The sequence below is a fragment of the Coturnix japonica genome, chromosome Z (genome assembly GCF_001577835.2).
Source record: "Coturnix japonica isolate 7356 chromosome Z, Coturnix japonica 2.1, whole genome shotgun sequence".
NCBI classification, from domain to species: Eukaryota; Metazoa; Chordata; class Aves; order Galliformes; family Phasianidae; genus Coturnix; species Coturnix japonica.
The window spans coordinates 17,787,222-17,810,417 of record NC_029547.1 but is presented as its reverse complement, the minus strand read 5'-3'; the positions used below and the strand labels follow the sequence as shown (position 1 = coordinate 17,810,417).

The following is a 23,196-nucleotide window of genomic DNA, read 5'->3' as shown; positions in this document are numbered from 1 at the left end:
TCTTTAATTATCATCACTGATACACTGTAAGTATTCTGTAATGTTTTAATTCATTTTGATAATCTCCAGGTCTAAGAGTATATCAACTTGAGAAATACAGAGAAAATCCATGCTAAGTCTAGTCAGGTTCTTTTTTTTTTTTTCTTATTAGCTATAAATACTCTACTGTCTGCAGACTTTTTCACGACTATGCATCTGACACAAGTCAGTTATATTGCTGTGCACGTTTAAATGGCCTATTACTAGTGTGCTGCCAGGCACTAATAAAAATATATTAACTCTCTGATCAAATTTTATTATTTTTCTAATTTTCTTTCTAGACAGTTTATGGTTCCACAGGATTCTTTAATTCACAGTCATGATGCACTGTTAATAGGTTTTAGTGTCTTGTCTTCATGGCTTTATGCCAAGAAGTCTCAGTTATCATTTGAACAGCTATTCGTGTAGCAAATACATAGCACTCTGACTACCAATACTGCTGTAAATGTGGTGTAATAGGACAAAATTTGTTCATCGTGTTGTGGTTCTTTATATATAAATTTACTCATAAGCATGAGAAATGTATTTGTCAACAAAATTTTGTCTCATCCTACTTTAAATCCCCAAAATTTGAACATTCAAACTGATCTGGAAAAGAAAACTAGCACCTTTTGTAGACATATCACAATGATATGAAAAAGCAGAGAGTCATCGATAGGAAACAGATCTAACATGTTCCAATATATACTGGAGGAAAGACTCAGAAATTGTAAGTTTTTCCTAATTCCACATTGTTTTAATTTACTGCATCTCAATATTTGATCTAAAGAGCAATAAAGTTCTCTGCACCTTTTTCTGTTCTTACTTGCCTTGGAAGTCTTAACTTCTGGCAAGTTAATGAGAGCCTGGATGTATTCATTCCTTTACATGGAATTTAGTGAATAGCTAGATAATAAGCACTAATAATTCCCATGTTTTCAAAAAGAAAAGGGCATAAGGAAAGCCAAGAAGTAGTGACAGCTCCTTACCAAATCAGCTGTCTTATTCCCTTTCTGGGGTCTCAAAATGTAGCAGATCCAGGTGCTGCCAGAGCCCATTCATAACAGAATCTAATTTAGGATCTTTATGGAGGAGATAGTTTCTATGTAGTAGTAACACATTTCCTGAGCCTCTCCAAGACTCAGAACAAGTCTGAGCTGGTGTCAGTTCCAAAAATGAAGTTTTGTTTTTCTTATGGCTAGCCATTACCTACATTATTCCAAGAAGCTTGGAATGGGGGTGGAAGAATTGGAAAAAAAACTGCCTAGAAGTCAAAAGTGAAATATTTACTCACCTGAGTGGGACTGCTCACAAAGGATTATCAAACACTTGAAGCAACTTGCCAATTTGAGGATTTTAATCTAGACTTTGCGCTCTTCATCTGTAAAACTGGGCATGCGTGTTTTAGCTCACATGTGTATATGAAATTTCCTTGTTGCTCTCTAATATCAAATGAGATTCTTGTGAGAGCCTTATAAAATACAACAGTTTTGCTTGAGGAGGACATGTTGTGTCTTAATTAAATGTTCATTTGTCTTGTTCTGGAGATGATTTATTCCTGCTTAAGAGATATCTGAAGTATAAAATGAAAGTATGCCCTTAAATCCTTAAGGAAGTAAATAAACCATATTTGCTGAACTTATAATGCTCAGTGGTTATGTTAAAAAACAAACAAACAAACAAACAAACAAATAAATAAATAAGTAAAAAAATCCCAGGTCTGAAATTTGTCTTACCAAACCCATACTTTGAATATTTTATCTTCTTTTAGACTATGGTATATGATTCTAGACATGTTGTTAGCTGACTAGTAGATCTTATAACTGGGTACGACAATGGTAAATGTTACCATATGGCTTTCTTAACCATGTTTTCAGGGACTGTCGTGATGTTGATTTGCAATTGGTAGTGGTATTGTTGAACTAGAATGAATAATATAGTGACGTGCAATTGGTAGCAACATTCTTGTACTATCTGAATAGTATCTGTGTTCACTTTGAAGCTTTTTCAGATTAAGGTGGGTCTGAAAGACACAGAGTAGCATGGCATTATATTAACACTTCAGTACAATCTTCAGACAAATAAACTTTGCACATCTGGATTGTGTCTTGAAACATAGATACTATGGAATAAGGCCTTTCAAATGATTCCTGAAATGGATACCTGAAAGGAGTGGAGATGCAAGAATAGTTTTAATGGAAGATGCAGTTCATTTGCAGCACCACCTTTTATTAGCCTTCTGCAAATGACAGTAAAGAAAACTAATCACGATCCAATTTCTCTCTTCTTTGAGTTGTTTGTCTTTCCCTCTGTCTTAGCATGTTCCTAATGGAGTATATATAAATATATATTACTGCCTATTTCCACCATTCTTTGCCATTTTCTCCTGTTCCTGCCATCTGTGGCCTCTATGTTAAGCTGAGTTTTGTAAAGAGGGGATAATGAAAAATAAACAAACCCTCTTTTTCCTTAGGTTTCTCTGCACAAACGTGACTTCTTTTCAGTGTGCGCCCACCACTGGATCTCCAGTCACCATGCACTGTTATAGCTCAATTGTGTAACATGCACCATTGTGGATGATTGTAATGATGCAGTACAGTCTGAATAGCAAATGAAGCTGACAGATGTTATGGCCAACAAATACAGAGAAAATTTGCCCCCTTTTCTCCAGCTGGCTGGTGAAAGCAAAGAGAGTGGTCCTTCACCACTGACTATGAACACTTTGCGGCCACAAAATCTAAGTGCATTTTTTTTCTGTGATAGCTAACAATGAAAGATTATTTCCTTGGTCACTGGGACATAACAAAACAGACTTTCAAAAACTCAGCATATAATGGCATTATTTTCAGTTAGCTCACCGTTATATGCAGGGTGTTTTGCAGTACAGACAGCTCTAAAAAAATGGAATCCTCCTAAATATGCTGATGTACAGCCATGCTCTAGCACTCTATCACGCATCTCAGCTGTGTGTGGAAGTAAGATGAGTGTCAAAAGTGCAGGTGTCACTCATGTGCTGGGTTCTTTTTATAGGTTGCAAGTAATTAGCAGCTGGCCCAGCTGCTGACCTGCCTTTAAAATTTGTAACTTTGTTGTTAATTGTAAAGAGGGTCAATAACAGCACGGCCTTATCTGATCAGCTAATCACCAGAGTCCACTGAGAAGGTAGTCTGGCTTTGCTAGAGCGTGTTGTACTCTTAGCAGTAGTATCATAGAGTACTTAATGAACTGCAACATCATAAATGTCATGGGAGAGTGCTGCTGTCCAGTCTCTCCCATCTGCGTATCTGCAAATCAGTCCTAGAGAACAACGCATTGTTAGTTGGTCCAGCGGGACTAATTTCTTATCTATGATTCCTCAGTTTCAAAAAACATTGCATTTGTGCTGCTCTAATGGATTTGTTAAATTGTCTCAGTTACATGGATTTTTAATAGCAGAAGTGTTGTCATACATTTTGATCAGTTGATGAAAATTAAATGATCAGTTTGAGATTTACTATGTTTTGCTAAACAGGTGAAATCAGAGTAGCAATTTTCAAACGTTAGCTATAGAGGAAGATTTTACTGAGAAGCTTTTGACTCATGATGACACTATAGATGTGTGATAAGGTAATAAAACGTCTTCTAATTTAATTGCAAAACAGGTAAAGTGTATTTATATCACTTGCCATATAATCTTTTGATTGTATTAATGCCTCTGCTGTAGAAACACCAGTGATTTTACGTAGCCAACAATTCATTCTAAGAAATGTTTTACATTTCTGGCCTAAGATTTTTTAAAATAAATCAATACAAAATATCTTTTTAGTTTTTTGAACAAAACATGTCAGAATAAATAGATTTTTGTGAAATGGCTTGTGAATCTTTAGAAGTACAGGTATATGCTGAATTTCTTATGCTTTTTGCTTTGTTTTCAAAATCATTAATTTAATATTATTTTTCTAAATGGTGGATTATGCTGATGAAGTAATTGCTAGAAGTAATAAAATGTGACTAGGCTCCAACTTTCAGCAAAGCCACAGTTTAATCATACAGAGTGACAGAGCTGTTATGACTGTGGTGAAAAACAAAAAATAAAAAAGCATTGACATTTCAGAAGGCATGCCATCATGCTGCTGACACTGAAGTTTAGTAGATGATTCTGATATTGTTGTGTTATAAATCATCCCTAGTGTGAAAGATATTCAGGAGCAGAAATAGCTATGCTGTTCTGAACTGATGTTAACCCATATAGTTACCGTAGTTGAAAGAGGTACTTAGAGAAGCAGTTTAAGCACAAAGCTGCAGTTAAGTTTTTTTTGTGTTTTTCAGAATTGGTGGAAACCTGCTTATCAACACTGAATTAACACATGAATGCAAAATGCTTGTTTCTTGTCTTTTTAACTGTGGTCCTGCCTTAAGAAATTTTAAGGAACGTTTTAATTGCTTTGTCTGCATAGAGAAATGTGGTAGTCCAAGCTTTATTTAATATACATTTGAAATTGGACCTCTGTAAAATTGAGTAGTGTACAGTGTGTGCTAATCTATTGTACAAGATTGGTAGCAAACTCCCTTATATGGCAGATGCTGATGGGATTTTAGTTTTGGGGTTGCCACCTTGTAGATTCCCTTTGCTTTCATGCTGACTTTTGTTGCTGGTAGTTACCTGCCAGGCTAAATCTGTGCTACTGATTTAGAATCAGCTGAGGAAAGATAGCAATTTTTTCTTTATTTGGATGTAAGAAATCATAATATGCACTTTATGACATAGAATTCAAGGTATTAAAGTCTATATGGCAAATACTGAAAATCACCTGCTGTCTGGTAGGACAATCATATAAAAAGCATTAAAATATGAGCAGCCTGGCTAAAATATTAACAGAGGTTTAATGTGTTTTCTGAAATGAACACAGTTTTGCAGGATAGCCAGAGAGCTGAACCATCCCCAGGTGGACTTGAAAGCATCCAACCCAAATATGAAAAGGAGAGTTAGCTTCCAAAATAAATTGTTAAGAGCAGACATTTGTAGTAGACAAAGCCAAATATGTTTTCCCTCTTCTGCTTTTATATCAACAGATGATGGAAGTTACTTAGTTTATACTGAAAATGTTGGAATGTGATAGCTGGGGAGAGCTGTCACACCTGTGTTATGCTTTCCTGGTAGTCTAGACATTCCAGCCTCTGTTTATTCCTGTGGATCTGAATCCATCACCTGTGCTTAATACTGACGCCTGATGAAAAAAGTAAATACTCCTGCAAATGGTGTGTCATGTACATGCTCTTCTAACTTCAAACAGGTCTTTAATTCTCTTGGGTTATGTGAAGTACATTGGTGTCAAGATAGAAAGATTACTTTCAAGGAACCAGGTGTTCATTCTTTCAGATTTTTTAATAGACCTACCCCTACTTCTCCTGCTGTTTTGACCTATATCAGAATGAGGAAGAGTGTGTGTTTGTGACTATGATGCTGCAACCTTTTCAAATATACCTGTGAAAGATGGCATCCAACTTCCTGTAATGATCATTCTCACTTGTGGAATTATGGCTTGCAACAGCTAATTCAGTTGCCTTCTCTTGAAAGTAGATCTTATGCTGTCTTCGAAAAGCAAATTTATTGTTTGTATTTATTGATATTTAGATTTGACACATTGTTTCCACAGTTCTCTCTTCCTACTTCAGTTACCTGTCATCTTTCCAATGCTTTAAAAAAGCACAATGCACATTAGATGTGAGAGAAGTGCTGTCTCTGTCAGACTGACCTGATCAGGAAAATTCCCGTCATCTTTTCTTCTCCTCCACTTTAACCCGAAATGACTCCTTCAGGAAACATTCAATCCTTCTGTAGCCCAGTGGATCAAAGTGCTGTATTGTTGGATCTTAATCACATATGAATGGTTCCAGAAGGGATCAGAGCTCTCTTTGTTCATTAGAGGCTTCTAGGCCGAAACCAGTGCCAGCAGCCATAAAGGAAATATGTAAACCTCTATTTGGTCATTCAGTGAACCGTATCACTCTAGGCTTGACCTCCACTTCTTTGCACAAACTTCCTTCTGCAGGAAAGTGGCCTAGATCATGCTCTTAAAATATGTTAATGCTAGCAATTGTACTGAAAGGCATTTTTTTTCCCTTCTTCTTTACTAATTTTTCTCCCCACGGTTTCCTGATTCAAAATATTCCAGCCTGAAGTAGAAACCAGGTTTCAAAATATTCCAGATTTATCTGTATCAGATACAGGCATAACCTGTAACCTGTGACACTGTGGTATTGCAGTGCCTTGCAGTCTGTAGTGTTTTAAAAATAAAATCAATCCCATAAATCACAGTTGGCTGGGAGATGCAGTGTTGCCTCTTCTCTCCTCTTCGGTTTTGGATGAGTGCCTGTTGTGAGGTTAGTAGCGTGCGGCCAATCCTAGTGCACTGTGGAAAGGTCTGAACAGTAGCTATTTCTACCAGTAAAATTAAAAATAGACTTAATATATGTTTGAATGGGCAATTAGTGATGAAATTAAATAGTACTATTCACTCACAAAGAATACTTATAATAAGGAATCTAAAAGCTTTTTGAATTGTGCACATTCCAAACAATTTTATTATTTTCAGCAGACTGGGAATAATTATTTCCTGTTTTACCCTCCTTCCCTTCTCCTCGCTTATCCATGCAATTTCTCACTTGTACTTATTGTTTAGTTTCCACAAGTGTGTGATTACAAATAAATTTGAGGCTACTATGTGCAAGCATGTGCAAACATCAAAGTGGAAGACCACAGGTATTCTTATTGTCCTATAAAATGGTTTTTTGTTGCAGTGGATGCATGTGTATCCTACTAATTGGGATATGTGATAGGTAGATGAACTTTTTGTGAAAGCAGTTTACTTGAACAAGTGCTTTTATTTCTCTATATCATGTCAAAATTTTGAGTCTTATGACTCAAATATAACATTAACAAGTCATTTCCCTATATTTTTCCTCTTGCTTCAGCTAGACTTTTTTTGTTTGTTTGTTTGTTTGTACAACCATTTCAATTGTGATGCCACTATTCCTTTATGTATAATATAAATTCAGATGTTCTTGTCTGTAGACTAACATGGGTAGTTAGATGTATCCAGTATAGATTAAGTGCAATAGTACATCTTTCTTATGCTGTAGTATCAAGCATTCATGAAATGCGTAATTGCAATTAATATTACTGCAATCTCTGTTAATACTGAAAAGAAAATAGAAATTAACAAGATGCATGTCATCCACAACATTTGTGCACAAACACCAGTGGTAGTGGTTACTGAGTTACCTACTTCTTAATGTCATGTTTCAAAACATTATCCAGAGAGGAAGGAAAATCAAATAACTGAACTGGTCATGTTTACACTTTAGGTTAGAAAATTCCTTGTGCAAAGTGAACAGTTGAATGTGTTCACAGAAATAGGACTGTTTTATATGTGAGTTGTAAGTGTACAGGCTATATTAGCAGAGCAATATATCTTAGAAAATAATTACTTTGGCTTTTTATCTTTATGTAGGGTATCTGTAAACATAGACAAAGCTAGAAAGAAAGGAACTTAAATGTTTTAACTGATACTTCTGGTAAAATTTATGAAGTTTACATGTTAACCTTAATATAAATGGATTATACAAATCCTTCTAGATATATTATGCTATTGCATGTGTTTTATATAAAATAATCAGAACTGCTGTCTCACCTCCTCCAAGAACAGATCCAAAGCTTTAGATCCAATCAGACCACCAGCCTCTAGAGTTTTTGACAGCATTCAGCTGCAGTTTTTTGTCCCACATTTGTTTTCAATCTAAACTCAGTTGACTCCATTTATATGTTTTCTAATAGCAGCTGTTGATGTATTTTAACTCCTACAGAGGGTACAAATGAACCATTTTTGTTTCATGTGAAAATTGTCACTGTTTCACCAGGACTTTGTGACTACTGTCCACTCAAGTCAACTTTCAGATTTGTACTTCCTAGTTGGCAAGCATGAAGCTAATCTTCTAAGTACTAATGTACTAACAGCTGGACTTAATTTTTTTCCTTTCAATATTTTTGAAAAGAAAGAAATATTTTTTATCATGATGAATCAGACATCCTTAGAAGCAGTATGTTTTATTAGTTGTGTGTCATCTAAGTCATGTTATGTGGTCGGTGCCTTCACACCTCTCTTTACTTCCCCCTTCCAACTCCTTCCACACTGCCTGTGGTCTGACTGACATGTTGATGACACTCTCCTTTCTATTAATCTGTCTACAGCTTGGCTTATAAAACAGCATGACTGGTGGCAGCCTTCACTGGATTTTGAGTAAACTGCTATACAATGTGCAGCTCATTCAAAGTCTGAGGATTTGATTCTTCTCCAAAACTGCTTTACAGTAGGCAGCATAGTATCTTTTCCAGCTTTTCTGGGCTGATGTATAAAACACTTTATTTGTTAAACTGATTTTTTTAAAAAGCGATTCTTACTACTTTATCTTGTAATTATGCCACTTTTTTTTTTTTTTTTTTTTTTTAAAGGACAAGCTTAAATGATGATTTAAAGAGAGAAAATTCTTCACATGACCCTTTAAGACACTAAAATAACCTTTTTCTTTTTTTTTTTTTTTTTTTTTTGAAAGGACAATTGAAAATTGAAAATGTTCCATTAGCAAGATACCAAATTTCAACCAGTACCAAATAGACTTTACTTTTTAGTTTTAAGTCACTTAAACATCTGTGAACTATTAGCAACATATCTTACACTAATTCATTATAAATCAGTAGTAAAATTTTGGGAGGATGGGTGCAAACATAAGGCATTACTTTAAAAATTCTACTCTGTTCAGTTATTGTGGTTCAGTTATGTCTTTCTTGCCATCCACTGCCTAAAAAAAAAAAAAAAAAACATTAAAAAAATAATAATATGTAATAGTATAATTAGCTTAAAGTGTCAGGTGTAAAGCCACAATATAGTGCTAGTCTCAGAAAAATAGCAACTCATTTATTTTTGGTGCTCATAGCTGAAAGATGTTCTATCTGTTGTGTTGCTTTGGAACTGCACAGGCTGTGTCAGAATAGCACTAAGTCCTTTGCCATATATTTTAGCATGGAAATGGCAGAATATCATCATCATCATAGTGTCATAGTCTCGTGCGGGTTGGAAGGAACCTTAGAGATCATCGAGTCCAACCCCCCGGGATTCGAGCCTCCTGTGTAGCAGAGCGGCACTTCTACCACTTGCGCCACAGGGGGGGATTCGAACCCAGGGCCTCCAGTGTTGCAACGCAGCATTCCTACCACTTGTGCTACCGGGGCACACAGAATAGTTAAATCATACTAAGCATTTCAATTACCTCCCTACAAATGACTATTTATTCTTCATTAGTTTCTCATTCAAGAAACCCTCAACCTCATAAAATACCAACCCAATACTGAATACTGAAACCAATGCTTTATAATGCCAGATTTTTTTTTCTTTTTTTTTTTTTTTCCCAGTTTATACAGTTACCTTGTATGAAGTTTAAAAATAATGCTTTAAAAGAATCAATTTCATGGTGAATGCGCCTAGTCAAACAAGCCATTTAAACACCATCTTACTCGTGTGTAGCAGACCGTTTTACAAGTAACTGAGAGTTTTACAAGCCTGTGTTTCAGACAGGATAATTGGTTGTTTCATATATGTGAATTTGGGATTTAAACTCATTAACTTCAATGTACAGAACCTTTCTTGGTTGGTATGAAGTGCTTAGTTACATTCTTTTTAGCTGTATTAATATTTAGTTGTTCTTTATAAAGTATATTGGATAAATAGTGCCATTTCCAAGAATGTTCTCAAAAAGCCAACCATACACAGCAAGCTTTTACATTGCTACAAGTGGTCAGCAAACTTATCACATTGTGATTTCTAGTGTAAATAAAATTCAGATACCAATTGTAAATGTGAAGGATTGAGATTTTTGGATTGGGAGCATCAACAACCCAAAATCTAAAGAAATGGTTATACCTTCATTAGATCACAGTTTTGAATAGGTAATAATTCAATAATTGAATAGGTAATAACAATAATTCTTTGTGCATTTACTAACACTTTAGAGGTGGTGGTGAATTGTTTTGCACGTCTGTTCTCTATACGTATCCCTTACATTTTGTATCCATGTGCTTTTTGAGAGAATCTGAAAGCTGTGGAAAGCTTCACTTAGGCCATGTCCTGTTCAGGGCTTGAAGGCATTCTGCCACGTTCCTAGGTGGAGAGTTATTTTATATGAAGAAATGGAGAAAAGTCTGTCGTAGCTGGAATACCTGGTTTAGAGAAGTGGTGTGCTTCCAAAATATATTTGTTTTGCTGTTTCTGATTTGGATTAGAAATAGTTAATTGCAGTCAGGTATGAGCTTCTGTGGCCATACAGGCTGCATAACAAAATCTCACCACAGAGGACCTGAAGGGAGGTTGAAACCATCCTGCGTTTATTCACTCTGCGCTGTACCCACAGAATGACTGTGATAGGCAGGACCTCTGATCTTAGGTGCTTGAGCCCATATTGTAGAACCACAGCTACTTCTGAATAAATGGCTTTTCTTTGTGTTCTCACTGCCTGTTGGCTTGGAGTTCTCTCAGCAGTGTAAATGTGGGGAACCAACCACAAGCCCTTGGAAACTGTTCCTCATTTTTGACACTAGAATACATGTCTATACAGTGTTGTGAAGCTTTGCAAATGTGGGCACAGAATACAGATGTTATTTATTCAAGTACGAGATGTATGTACATGCTCAGGCAGACACAGATGAATCATCACATATGCACTTCTCCAGAAAATATTGTTTAACTGTTATCTGAACAGAAAACATGCTATTTGCAGAAGGAGTGTCATAGTAAGGATTGATACTTGCACTTTTTATCATTCTAAAGGTTATTTTGACATTCGTCACCACAGGTCAACTTTTTTTTTCTTCTTTTTTTTTTTTCTTTTTTTTTTTTTTTTTTTTTTTTTTTTGCTAAAACCAGGTGTGCTGTGGCTCAGGATTCGTTAGTAGCTGAAGCCACAATCTGTATTTAAAGATGACATATTTTGCAGCTGAAATCAGAATGCTACGTTGTTAGTATTATAGTATGAAGTAAACAATGAATATTTACAGTCTTTAAAACAAACCACAAAAAGAAAAGCGATAAAGCTGTGAAAGGCTCATGGATATTTGCTCAAAAGCTCCTGTGTGTTGAATCTTCAATAGCTATTTGTATTTTTTAAGTTACCAGGATGTAATTTTAAAAGCTGTGAAGTTAGAGGGTAAATAATGATAATATGTAGTAAAGGTTTTAGTAGGTTTATTAAAAATTATTTTTGTATGTGCTTTATTTTTTAAACTAATTTGGGAAGTGATTAAAATTTAAACAAATTATTCTAAGTTGAAAATTATCTTAAATTCAATCAGTTATTCTAGAATATGTTTGGATATGCTAAGAATGTACTTGTATACAATTTTGTCCTTACTTACAGAAACTGAACGTTTCTTCACTTTGTAATATGCAGGGAAAATGTGATATTTAGATGTACTCCAAATACCTGACTTTAATCAGTGATAATTTTTAGCTTTACTCTCAAAGACTTTGTATTCTAATACTCTGAGTATTAGAATACAAGAGTATCATCAAGAACAATGAAGAACTGATGCTGCATCTCCATTAAGGCAAGGCAGTGTACAAGCATGCATCTGCCAGTATCTGCTGCAACCCAAATTACTTCGGAAAAGAACAGGTAGCTAAGGAATGAATAGGAGCAGTGACCTAAAGGATTAGTGATGAGGTAAAAATGTGCAGTCTAATACAGAAAAATTACAGTTTTATATTATATATGAGAATCTGATTTTTTTTTTTTTTTTTTTTTTTTTTTTTTTTTTTTGCGCTTTACTAAATTAAAGAATTAAGGCTGTGGGGCTGTGGGCCTTAATTGTTATTATTAATATTCTTCCGTGCTTTCATTGCACTTTATTTTATTTTATTTTATTTTATTTTATTATTTTATTTTATCTTTATTTTATTTTATTTTATTTTTTACAGCACCTCCTCTGTTCTTCTGTTCTCGTGGCTTCACACATTGCTTAAGAATGGCTGCTGTGTTGCTCACTCTGGGGTTGGATATTGGCTGTCCAGCCCAGTGCTGTATGAATCTTCATCTGGAAGTCTGGTTTTCTCTGCATAGGTGTACTACAGTCATCTTCGTATTACCTGTATGTTTTCCAGGTGTGTGAAAAACAGATGATTAGATAAAAAGAATATTTTGGGTGCATAAAAAAAGGAATGCAAAGTACAGGTGTATCCTTTTGCATGGTAAAGGATTGCATGAAAAGAGCAGATAGGTGCCAGCAGCCACTCAAAGCCTATCTTTGCTTTCATCTAAACACAGTGCCTCATGCAAGCCTTAGTAGTACCTTTGCACATCCTGCAGTTTTTTGTCATTATCTGTCTTATAGGCATACATCCATTCTAACATAACTGTATGTATCTGTATTTTAAAAACAAAACAAAACAAAAAAAGGCAACCAAAAAAACCCAAACACTTACATGTTTAAAAGTCTTCCACTCTCTCCATCCTGATAAAGTACACAATATTTTGTATTTTACAATAAGCTCCCCACTGTATTTTTCTTCCAGCTCTCTAACTTGCTCTGCTGTCCTCTGTCTCACACTTATATTTGCCAGGACTGCATGCTCTGTTTGGAACAGCATGTCTGTGCTGACTTGCCAGAGATCTTAATTCTTCATTCAGAACAGTTAGGAATCTTCTCTGAAACACATTTCTTTAAGCAGTTACTTATAATCTGAAAAGGGTGATGTCTTGTTGCCACTCAGTCTAACAAGAATGAAAAAGGGCAACTGTTCCACAAGCCACAATGTAAATTATTTTGTGAAATATCTGTTTAAGTAACTATTCCTCTTTGTAAGGACTTAGGAGACAAAATATCCACCATGTGTATTATAAAACTAAGTACAAGACACAGTTGGAAGTGTTTCAGATAATCTTTTGCAAAAATCATTTTAAAAGTTTGGAAAGCTGTACAATTTAGAAATGCTGATTTCTAAATCATCTACCAGTACCTGTGAGGAGCTGAACAAAGCCTTGTGCGTGTGTTGAAATCTTGTATAGAGAATTTGCTTAGCTCACTGTCAGAGATATGCTGAAAAAACTAGACTTGAGTTATCTTTTCTTTTGCTTCAGCGGGCCATACTTTAAAATACATAAGTCAATCAATGAATCAGTCTATCAATAAAATAGGTTCAGTGTCATGGTTCTGATCATTGTGGAATGCATTTAATTGAGTTATTGCAAACGTTTGACTTTGAACTTGGGTTTTAATGACATGTTGTTGGTTGGTAGTGTTGTTTAACCTCAAATTGGCCTTTCTGGAAACAGTTCTGTTCATGGGCTGTTCTGGATCCTCAGCAGCACCCCCATCTCTTCCCATCAACTGAGACACTTTTCTTTCTGTCCCTGCTGGGTAAGAGGTACCATGTGGAGTCAATAAAGATGAGGTATAGGTGTTTTAGGAGGAGTATGAGGCATGGGTGCATTACAGGGGTCCCTTTACACATGGATGAGATCACTGTTCTAAAGAAGCATGCCAATAGTCACGCATGAAGTATCATTGTAGGAGGATATGGAGTGTCTCTATAAGAAATGTAAGCATTATGAAACTTCTAACAGTTGTGCAGGCTTGAGCAGCTGCTATGATCAGACAAGAGCCTTTTTTTTTTCACCAAGTGAGGTGTCAGATAAAGAAGCTACCAGCAGATTTTTAGGGAAAGACATGCAAGTGTTCACTTGTACAGCAGTGGATTGTGCTAGTTGATTTAAGATGAAGTGGCTAAATATCCCTCCAGTCACTTTTATAAATCACTGTATATTGAGAACAAGATCAGCAGAAAAGCATGTGTAGCAGCACAAGAGGCTGTGCAGCTTGCAGTACTTGCAGTATTCCAGCACAGAAACATAAACTGGAGTAGATTTCAATGTACTTTTTAGCATCAGTGATTTAAGCCACGGGTTGCACTCTATGGTTAGTAGGTCAACATTTGTGGTTTCTACTTAATTTGCAAGAATTTCCTTTCTTTTGTTTTTTGTTTTCCTTCTTTAGACATAACTTCTTTTACCTCTAATACTATCCTTTTCCTTATTGCAACTGTTTAAAGCTTTTTTTGTTTCTGTAGCATTATAAATATACTCTGAGCCTCTAATTATGGATGGTTTTTTTCTGTGCCACCTGCAAACGTTTTACCTTTTTAGCTGGACAGTTAATTTTTTTTTAAGTTATTCATTTTTTGTAGTTTCCCTTTTTAAAACTTAATGCTATGTGATGGGCTTTTTGGCTTTTTCTCTTCTCCAAAGATACTGAATTTGAGCCTGCTTTAGTCACTCTTGCAAGCAGCTCTTCTGTTGTTCATGGACTCATTGCTCAAAATTACATCTCTCTTGTGGGTTTTCTAAACAGTTGCCCCAAAAGGAGATTTTTTTCATGTTTGAGAATGTAATCTGAGCATTGCAGCCCAGTGAAAAATTTGCAGTGTCAGTATGGGGAGCTCCTGTCTCCCATTATTGTCGCATTTCTTATCCACTGGGATTCAGGATAAATGAACAAAACACTCCTTGTAGTTAATATATGAATGCAGCAAATTAGATAATTTTAGCTTAATTTATGCTTTCACCAGAGCAGGAATACTTGCTTAATCCTGTAAAAGAATTAGAAAAATTCAGACTAGTAAGGAAACTGACATGACTGCAGCTTTAGATCGGATATAATATGTATATGTTACTACAGTTTGTAGCATAATGGATGAAAAAATATTTTATCCTTAAATTCTCCAAATACAGCCTGGTAATATAAGTGATTTCTGGCATCTTGAACTTATTTTCAGCAAATTAGAGTGGGTTGGAAGCCTTCTTGTGTTGATGAATTTTGATATTGAATTTTTGAGTTGAGATGAAAAACAATGTATTGAAGCTACTTTTTTCATCGCGAATGAAAGACAGAAACGACTCTGTATTCATGTATGCTTACGGTATCTAAGTTTTCCTGAATGTCTTGTGCTGCAAACCAGCTAAATGAGGTTCAGTAATGGAATATGTAAAAGCTTTCAGTGGGGACTGGTAAATCAGTTTGCGTAGATCAATTTGGTAACATCAGTTCCACACTGCTGTGCTAATTTACCCCAGCTGAGGTTCTGGGCATCAATCCTTTTATTGTGTAGTGACTTTTCCAGAGCATAGGTTAAGCAACATTTGATAACCATATGCTTAGATTATTGTGCCAACAGAATAGGACTTCAGAAGGTGGGGTGTGGGAAGAGTAGAAATAATGGCAAAAGTACATTGTAGATTTTTTACTTTAGCGTGTGGCATAAATGCAATATCATCTTCTCTATAAAACAAGGCCCTCATGTGGAGTCAAGACATACATTGAAGTTCTGTGAAATCGTAGTAAAGAAGTCTTGAAATGATGTGGATTTAATTGATTGTATTTTCTTCTAATGTTATGTCTTGAAAATTCAGCAGTCTCAAAGTAAACACTTAAAAATGCAAAGTGAGTATGTAAATGCATGTCTGATGTGTCAGACATCGGAAGCATGTTTGAGTCTTAATATTTTGCTTCAGCATCCATGTGTAGGCAGAACGCTTTTCATAAGTTATGCAAGAAAGCAAGACAGTAGAGCTCCTCTTAATAGCTGCCCTACTTCGCACTTGTGCACTTCTAGGAGCTGTAAAATAGTTACTGCTGCTTATCTTGTTAGGCAGGGGCTACCAAGGTGTATAGTTAGAGGATTTCATCTTCCTTTAGACATTTAATGATTAATGTACCTTTTCATGGAATATCTGGCAGAGAACAAGTATATATGATGGCCATTCAGGCAGAAAGCAGCTACAAAGCAGTTAAAAGAAAGTGGATGAAGGGCTGAGAGCATGCCAGTGGAAAACTAACTGCATCAACAGCAGCAGGCATCTGATTGTGCCAGTCTATTTTTGTGTTGTTTTATCTCTTATATGTAACAAAGGACTCAAGTCTGAAAACAACTTGTTATTTGAACTGAATGATGGGAGAAATTGTAGTACATTGCAGGTGAAAATATTTGTGACTGCAAAGGTATTTTTGGGACTTTCAAAATAGCAGAGCCTGTAAGTGATGAAATAGAGTAACATACTACAAAGTGTCTCTTAGCTTGTAGAAGATCACTTGTCTGATAATTCTGGTTTAGTTAGATATTCCTTGCAAGACAAATAGTGCTATTTTTCTGATTTTGCATTAGAGATGTTGTCTAGCAAATCTTTTTTTCTCTGTAGGTGTGAAGAAAATGTTTCTTATTTATCTGATTGCAAGTTGTGATTTACTGCTATTTTCAAACCTCCACTTCATGAGTATTTTAGTTTCAGTATTCATTCAGACTTACTAATGCAGAGACTGTGATCTGTTCCTTAGCTGTGTAAAATGATGATTTTGTTACGTCTTGATAATACACCAAGAAATATTAAAAAAATATATTTCAGTCATCTTTGGGCATCCAAATAAAAACTGTCTCTGGAAAATTTGTCTTATTAATCAGTTGATGCTGTTTGAGTACTGAAATAGAAATTGGATCTTGCAGTCTGCAGGCACTGAAATATAACTTGAAGTCATTGTGTTTTTCTTGGCTAAAGACTGCCTTGGGAAGCAATGTTGTATTTGCTAACAAACGCACAAGACTCAGTGCGAGCCTGCTTACTGCCATCATTTCCTTTTGTATGTGTTCGTACGTATTTAATGCTTTTAAACCCAAGTAATCTCATTAAACATAATAACCTCTTCCTGATTATTTCCTCATATGGCACAGCCTAAATTAAAGAGCATATGTAAATAACATTGCAGAGTTCAGTGAGCTCAAGGGGCTGATAGCAATAGTCTTCCAGTAGAGGGGGTGTGGTGGACATCCTTTGAGTTTTGGGTCTGAAACATCTCAAGTTACTCAACCATATTTGTCAGCTTAACACCAGCAGGCTGCTCCATCAACTAGCTCTGCTGACACCTTGCTTTGTTATGTTCCTGTGCCCCTTTTGCTTCCTCTTCTTGTTTTGCAGTCAGGGAGGCCGTTAATGAGAGAGGCAAGAGAGCTTGCTTTCCCTGCTTCTCCAATACTGTGATAAGTGCTACCTATTTAAAATATTAATGGGAGTAAATTGAATTTGGTGTCACTTCATCTGCAAGAAATATTATCTTGTATCACTTGTAGAGATTATTGTTTATATTCCAGTCACATGCAATCATGTCATCGTATCAGTTATTAATATGACACTGTGTCAGCAATGATAAAAAGTTGATATTAAAATAATAGTTGTTGCAGGCTCAGTTTTTTTCTGATTTGTTTGATGTGCAGTGAGCACCAGATTCTGCTCTTCATTTTCTACATTTTTTTTTTTTTTTTCAGACTACTATCAATACCGTTGTGCTTTGTTAGAAATAGATTCTATCTATATCTTTGCTAGGGGGAGCAGAAGTTCTGTTCTGTAAACCAAATAAGTTTGACTAATATTTGCTACTGGAAGCCCTATTCCAAAATCTTTACTAAAAAAACAAGAAACCTTCCTTCCACATTGCCAAGATTGAATTCTGATTTGTGTGAGTTGATACAACCATGGTTGGTTTCTTCCATTATAATCCATTATTCAGTAAATAGACATGTTGTGTAGATGCTACAGAAGTGCACAGAGATGCTGCAGGTTGTTTTTTCTCCGCTGCGCATGGAGCCATCACACTCCTGTGTGATGTGGCTTCAGTTGGCTGTCTAGGGAGTCTACTGCCTAACACAACATGAGCTGTTCCTGTTGATGTGCAATACTTGTGGCTCAGTCTGCAATAGAAGAGAATTAAGTATATTTGGCAAGAATTATACAGAATAAGAATATGCAAACTAGGTCAGAAATAATCTTTCTGTTCGCGTGTTGACAATAGCACATATTGTACGTAATTTTGAATTTAAAAACTGAATGTCTATTTTAACAAGTCAGCCATGAGTAGACTTTTGGATGAAATACAAAGACTGAAAATCTGATTAGAACAGCTTGAGGTAATCTACTGACCATTGTGGCCTGCAAACTCTTTTTCTAATAGGCATTTATGGGATCAAAAACATGTTTTGGCACTTCACTTGTTAATTTGAAAAGTGAGTATAGTATTAAATGCAAATATTTTATTTCACAGTGTTCTGTGCATCTGTGTTCCTGACTTGATACTGATTTTTTCAATAAGCAGCATCTTCCTCAGTAAATTCTGTCAAGGCATTTAGTCATTCTAAAACTTGCAGTTCCGTTCTTCATCATAGTTCTTGCCTCCTTGATGCATATTTGCTGCAGAAATAAAACTTGAATTAGTTTAATTAAAAGCTTTATTTCTTTATAGGCATTATTATGTATTATTAGTGAGCAGCTGAAAGCTGATGGAATGTGCAGGATTTTGAATGAAAGCCATCATGTCCCACATTTATTTTTTTTCATTCTAATCACATTGGTGTGCTAATATTCTGTGTTGCATCTTAAAAACTAATGGATTTTGAAAGAATTTTGCTATGAAACATGCAGCTCCAACACTAACGTTCAAATGCAACCTAGAATTTCTTTATTACATTTGCCATTTAGGCTGTGCTTTTGAAAACTTGCTTTGTGTGCTTTGTTCTTTGCCTTAAGTATGTATAATTCTTTCCCAGACCTCCCATGCTGTTAAACGTATGGGTAGAATGGTAGCTTGCAATCAGGTCATTCGTCTCTAAAGAAAACACTTTCAGGTCACAACATATAACTATATTATAAGAACAGCTGTTCATAAGATGCTAAAAATGAGGTACCTGATCTTTTACATGTTGTTTTTGACAATTTGCATGTTGTTTTTCTTATTTTTTTTAAGATGCGAAAGAGATGTGGTGGTTGTAATACTAACAGGTTGCTCTTTTTTTTTTCTTCTGTAATAGATCAAAAAATACTTCGAACTTGAGCCACTTGCACGTGGAAAGCGCTGGATTCTTAAACCCTGCTCCCTGGAAGATATGGAGGCAGTAAAAGACAGCTTCTCCCTTCTAATAAACTTGTTGGAGGAGAGAGACTTCGAACCTTCAAGAATGTGAAACGCAAGAGGGAAGAGTTGTTTTCGAGGCATCACTGTACCTGTTCATTCTGCTCACAGATTACGTATGGTGTGGTATCAACACTGTGCTGTGACATTCATACACAGTGCAGAATGTCCTTTTGTTAAAATAAATATCTGTGAATCAGGTACACGACTATTTCCAGTAAAATTGTCTACACTACTGAAATAGGGAGTTCCTCTTTGTTTACCACTAGTTCTGCACACACTGCATGTTGCTTTCTTGCCATCATCCTTGATAGAAAATTCTGCACGCACAAGAATAACATAGTCTGTAAAGGTGGCATTCTACTTGCTACCTTGTTTTTTAAAAATAACTCATGTCTTAAGGATTTGTGAGACTAATCTGTGTTAGCTTGTTTGCTGACCCCACAGACTGAAAAGCACAGCCACTGAGAACCTTATCATTACTGATACCTTGAATATGAAGTTGTTTTATGTCAGTGCAAAGGTTAGTCTGAAATTTTACTAAATAAAAACACAGTGGATGTATTAGATTCCTTTCCTTAAGCCACTGCATAACCTTGTAAAACACAGAACTATTATTTTGCTGGAAGTTCCCACAATGGGAAATTAGCACACAGATGTGTGCAGGTAACAGTATTGCTGAAGAATCAGTGACATAAAAAATGTGGTAAGAAGAAACGATGTTTTTAGGAAGTATACAGAAATTGGCTAAACTAGTAGTTCTCACTTAAGGTAGTTTTTTATCAGAGAAGCAAAGCAAATATCTGTGAATTCAGCTGTGGTGGCTTTATTACTAGTTATAAATGTGACTGATTTTAAGGATTGCCTTCTTTATCACTCACTCACAGTATGCAACTGTTGCTTTGACAGTGCCAAGGCATCCATACCATAATGAGGGGCCTTCCGGTCTTTGAATCATAAGCTTCTCCTTTCACGGGATTATAACCTGTCCTTTCAAACTTCCTCTGGACAACATGTTACTTAAAAGACAAAAAAGTATTCATTGAAAACATTTGTAATAGGTTTGGAAAAATCCTATTTAGTTCCTGGAGCACAGTGCCTGCTTCCACTTCCCAAATTTTCCCCATCGTAGATTTTCAGATTTTTTCACTGAGTTTTGTTGACTTTTAAAACATTATTGACTGATTTTATTCTTAAAAGAAATACGCCAGGTCGCTGGTTCACCATGAAGTCAATCACAACAAGGTATGTGCAGATTGGTCACCAGGCTGGCGCACACCTTGAGTGTTGTGCATTGCACATCAATGTCTGCGTACACAAGCTGTCAGTGGTTCCTCATGGATTTTGCTTATTTTTTGAAGCTTGTAAATCCTGTTGCAGGGCTGTAGGAACATATCTTTCCACTCCGAGCATTTATTTTTTAAGTTTAAAGTTTGTTGTAATTCTTATTAGTTTATTTGAGAATAAGAAAATAGTAAGCATCAGCTTTTAAAGGCTTATAAAAGCCATTTCTCTGTTTTTTGCAATTTTGCTCCTTGTTAAACAAAATGTTTTTATAGGTTTTTGGTTACTTTTCCATATCCGCGGATTTCTTGCATTGCTCTCCCAGAACTATTTCTGCCCAAATGCATGGCCTGATAGTTACTCTTTCAACTCAGTTCCTACTATCAGAACAAAGCTGGAATACCTGTTTAGCTCGCAGTTTGACTTCATGACAAAAGAGGCATGAAGGGCATCTCTTCTTGCTTCATTTTGTTTCTGTTTCCTGCCAGGTAAATCACCCCATTGCTCCTACTCTTGGAAATATAAAAAAACTGGAATTACCCATTTTAAAGCACACAGACAAGCCTTATGATAGTTCAAGCCTCTTTGCCTGCAGAAGCAACTTGGTAGCTCGTCAGTTTCTCTCCTGTGGGTTAAGGAGTTTGCAGAGGAAGTGGATCTGATGTGCAGCTCCACTCTCTCTCTTAGCTTACGTGAGTTTAGAGATTATAGAGTCCCAAGATTTTCTTCCCTGATTAGGCAAAATGATAAGAAGAAAACGGTGGGGAGGAGAAAGAGGCTCATCTCCCAGAGAAGGAAGGCTGTTTGATAAAAAGGAAGGCAAAGAGATGGATTCAGAGCCTTGTCACAGAGCATTAGTTAGGAGACAAAAATAATAATAATTCTCAATTTTTTCCTCATTTCTTCCCATTTTGAAAGTATGGACCAAAAGTACAAAAAATTAGAAGAATCCCAACTGTATCACGGTATTGGAACTACACTTATTTGTACTATTAGTGTTTCTGGTCCAGTGATTTTAAGCAACCTGAACTAGTGGTAGATGTCCCTGTTCATTGCAGGGGAGTTGGATTAGATGACCTTTAAAGGTTCCTTCCAACTCAAGCGATTCTATGACTTTAGGATTCTATGACTCCATAGTTCCTGAGTTTTATATTTTAGTCATGATTTCCCAACTATGCACTGTTGGAAGGTGCTACATGACTAACATCCAAAAGGCCCAACTAGTCATTGAGAATAGAGCTTTGGCATGTGCCAGCGTGCAGCTAGAATGGACCTTTTGATGGTAAATGTTTTTTTCTTTATGGGGATACCAACTGCACAGTAGCAGTGATTTATTTTTCAAAATAACTTTAAATATGCTTTTTCTTACTAATACAGCAATCATTCCTCACCGCAGGTTGAAACAATACCTCATAAATGCTTATGGCTAAGACCAATGCTTAATTTTACTTTGAATGTAGTTCTGTGGCTTTGTGTTGTGGATGGACTTAATGGATATGTATCCTTTTACTGTCTGTGAGCACCTTCGACTTTTTATGAAAGTATTAAAAATGCTTATAGCAGTTCACATCACACTTCGTTGTCTAAAGTGTTTTGAATGCTTTGGCTGTGGCAGAATATGTAAGCACCATGAGCACCATGCAGATTTTATTTGGGTTGTTGGATGATCAGTCTCAATTGCATTTTCTTGGTTTTGTTTGGGGCTTTTTTGTGTGTGGTGGTTTTTTTTGTTTTTTGTTTGTTTGTTTGTTTGTTTGTTTGTTTTTTGTTTTAAATCTTTTCACACACGCTCATCATTTAGGTGAGATAAAGTTGGGCACTAGGCTCTGCTTTCCATGCAAGTTCATTAAGGAGAGAACGTTGTCTTTTTTAAAAAAGATACTGTGCTTAAATGTTCTGTAGACATCTGTTAAATTACTTTGTGTGTATGTGCGAGTGTGTGTATGTGTATGTGCCCACATCAGGCTTCTTCTCAGAGCTGTAGTTGTCTGCAGCGCCTCAGCCGTCAGAATGAAAACATTATCAATCAGTATCCAACAACAGCTGGTTTTGACAAGCTTCTGTCTGCTGCTTAATGCTTTACAACTTGTCAGTGCAACTTTTTTTGTCTACTCACTCTGAGCTGATAATCTTACTGCTTCCATGTTGCGTCCTGTACTTGTACTTCTAGCATTTGTATGGAAAAGAAGTTAAATCTTAGTGCATTTTTTATATTATTTCTTGCTGTATAATGTTCCACATGTATCTTAGCTTGCCTCTTCAAAATGCGCTATACAAAAATCTGTGATGTACTATTTCATTTAATTTCTTGCATTTCATTATATTTATAGAAGTTGCAGATTTTTGTACCGTATTAGTTACTACAGTTGCCTTTTTGTAATGGCAATTAATTTATATTACAAAAGTTTGTATCTTTACTGTAGTTGAGAGTATTAGTTAACTGCCATATTATCTTGACTTTATACTAAAAATACAGTGTCGCTACACAAAAGTTGTCCCATTTGGGTGGACAACTACTAGATATGAGGATCTTGTACTGTCTGTGATTTATACATGATTTCCACTATCAAAAAGACAAAAAGAAAATAAACACTGTGTAGAATTCAGTTGCTAAGTTTGGATTTTTTGAGTGGAAACCAATTCTAGGAACCTGGTGTATTTACTTCAATAGGGAAACATTAAAATAGTTTATTTGCTCTTAGATTAAAAAAAAAGCAAACACACTTAGATATAGGTGAATATTTGAAATTTCCAAAGGTTAGCTGACTTATTTCCAAAGTAAGATGTTGTTACTTGAGAAACATACCTGAGAGATATTGCAGACACTGCTGGAACAGAAGCTGATGTAATCTTTATGCATT

The 23,196-nt window shown here is 35.8% G+C and overlaps 1 protein-coding gene across 5 annotated transcripts in view; it reads left to right on the top strand.

Annotated features, from left to right (window-relative positions):
- The window catches only part of ARL15 (ADP ribosylation factor like GTPase 15), a 207,240-nt gene extending 184,299 nt beyond the window's left edge, over positions 1-22,941 (top strand). For all 5 annotated transcript variants that reach the window (XM_015848718.2, XM_015848716.2, XM_015848717.2 and 2 more), the window contains one exon: positions 18,951-22,941. In XM_015848718.2, the coding sequence (XP_015704204.1) occupies positions 18,951-19,103 (153 nt within the window). In that variant the 3' untranslated portion in view covers positions 19,104-22,941. The remainder of the gene's footprint in view (positions 1-18,950) is intronic.
- The last annotated feature ends 255 nt before the right edge of the window (positions 22,942-23,196 follow it).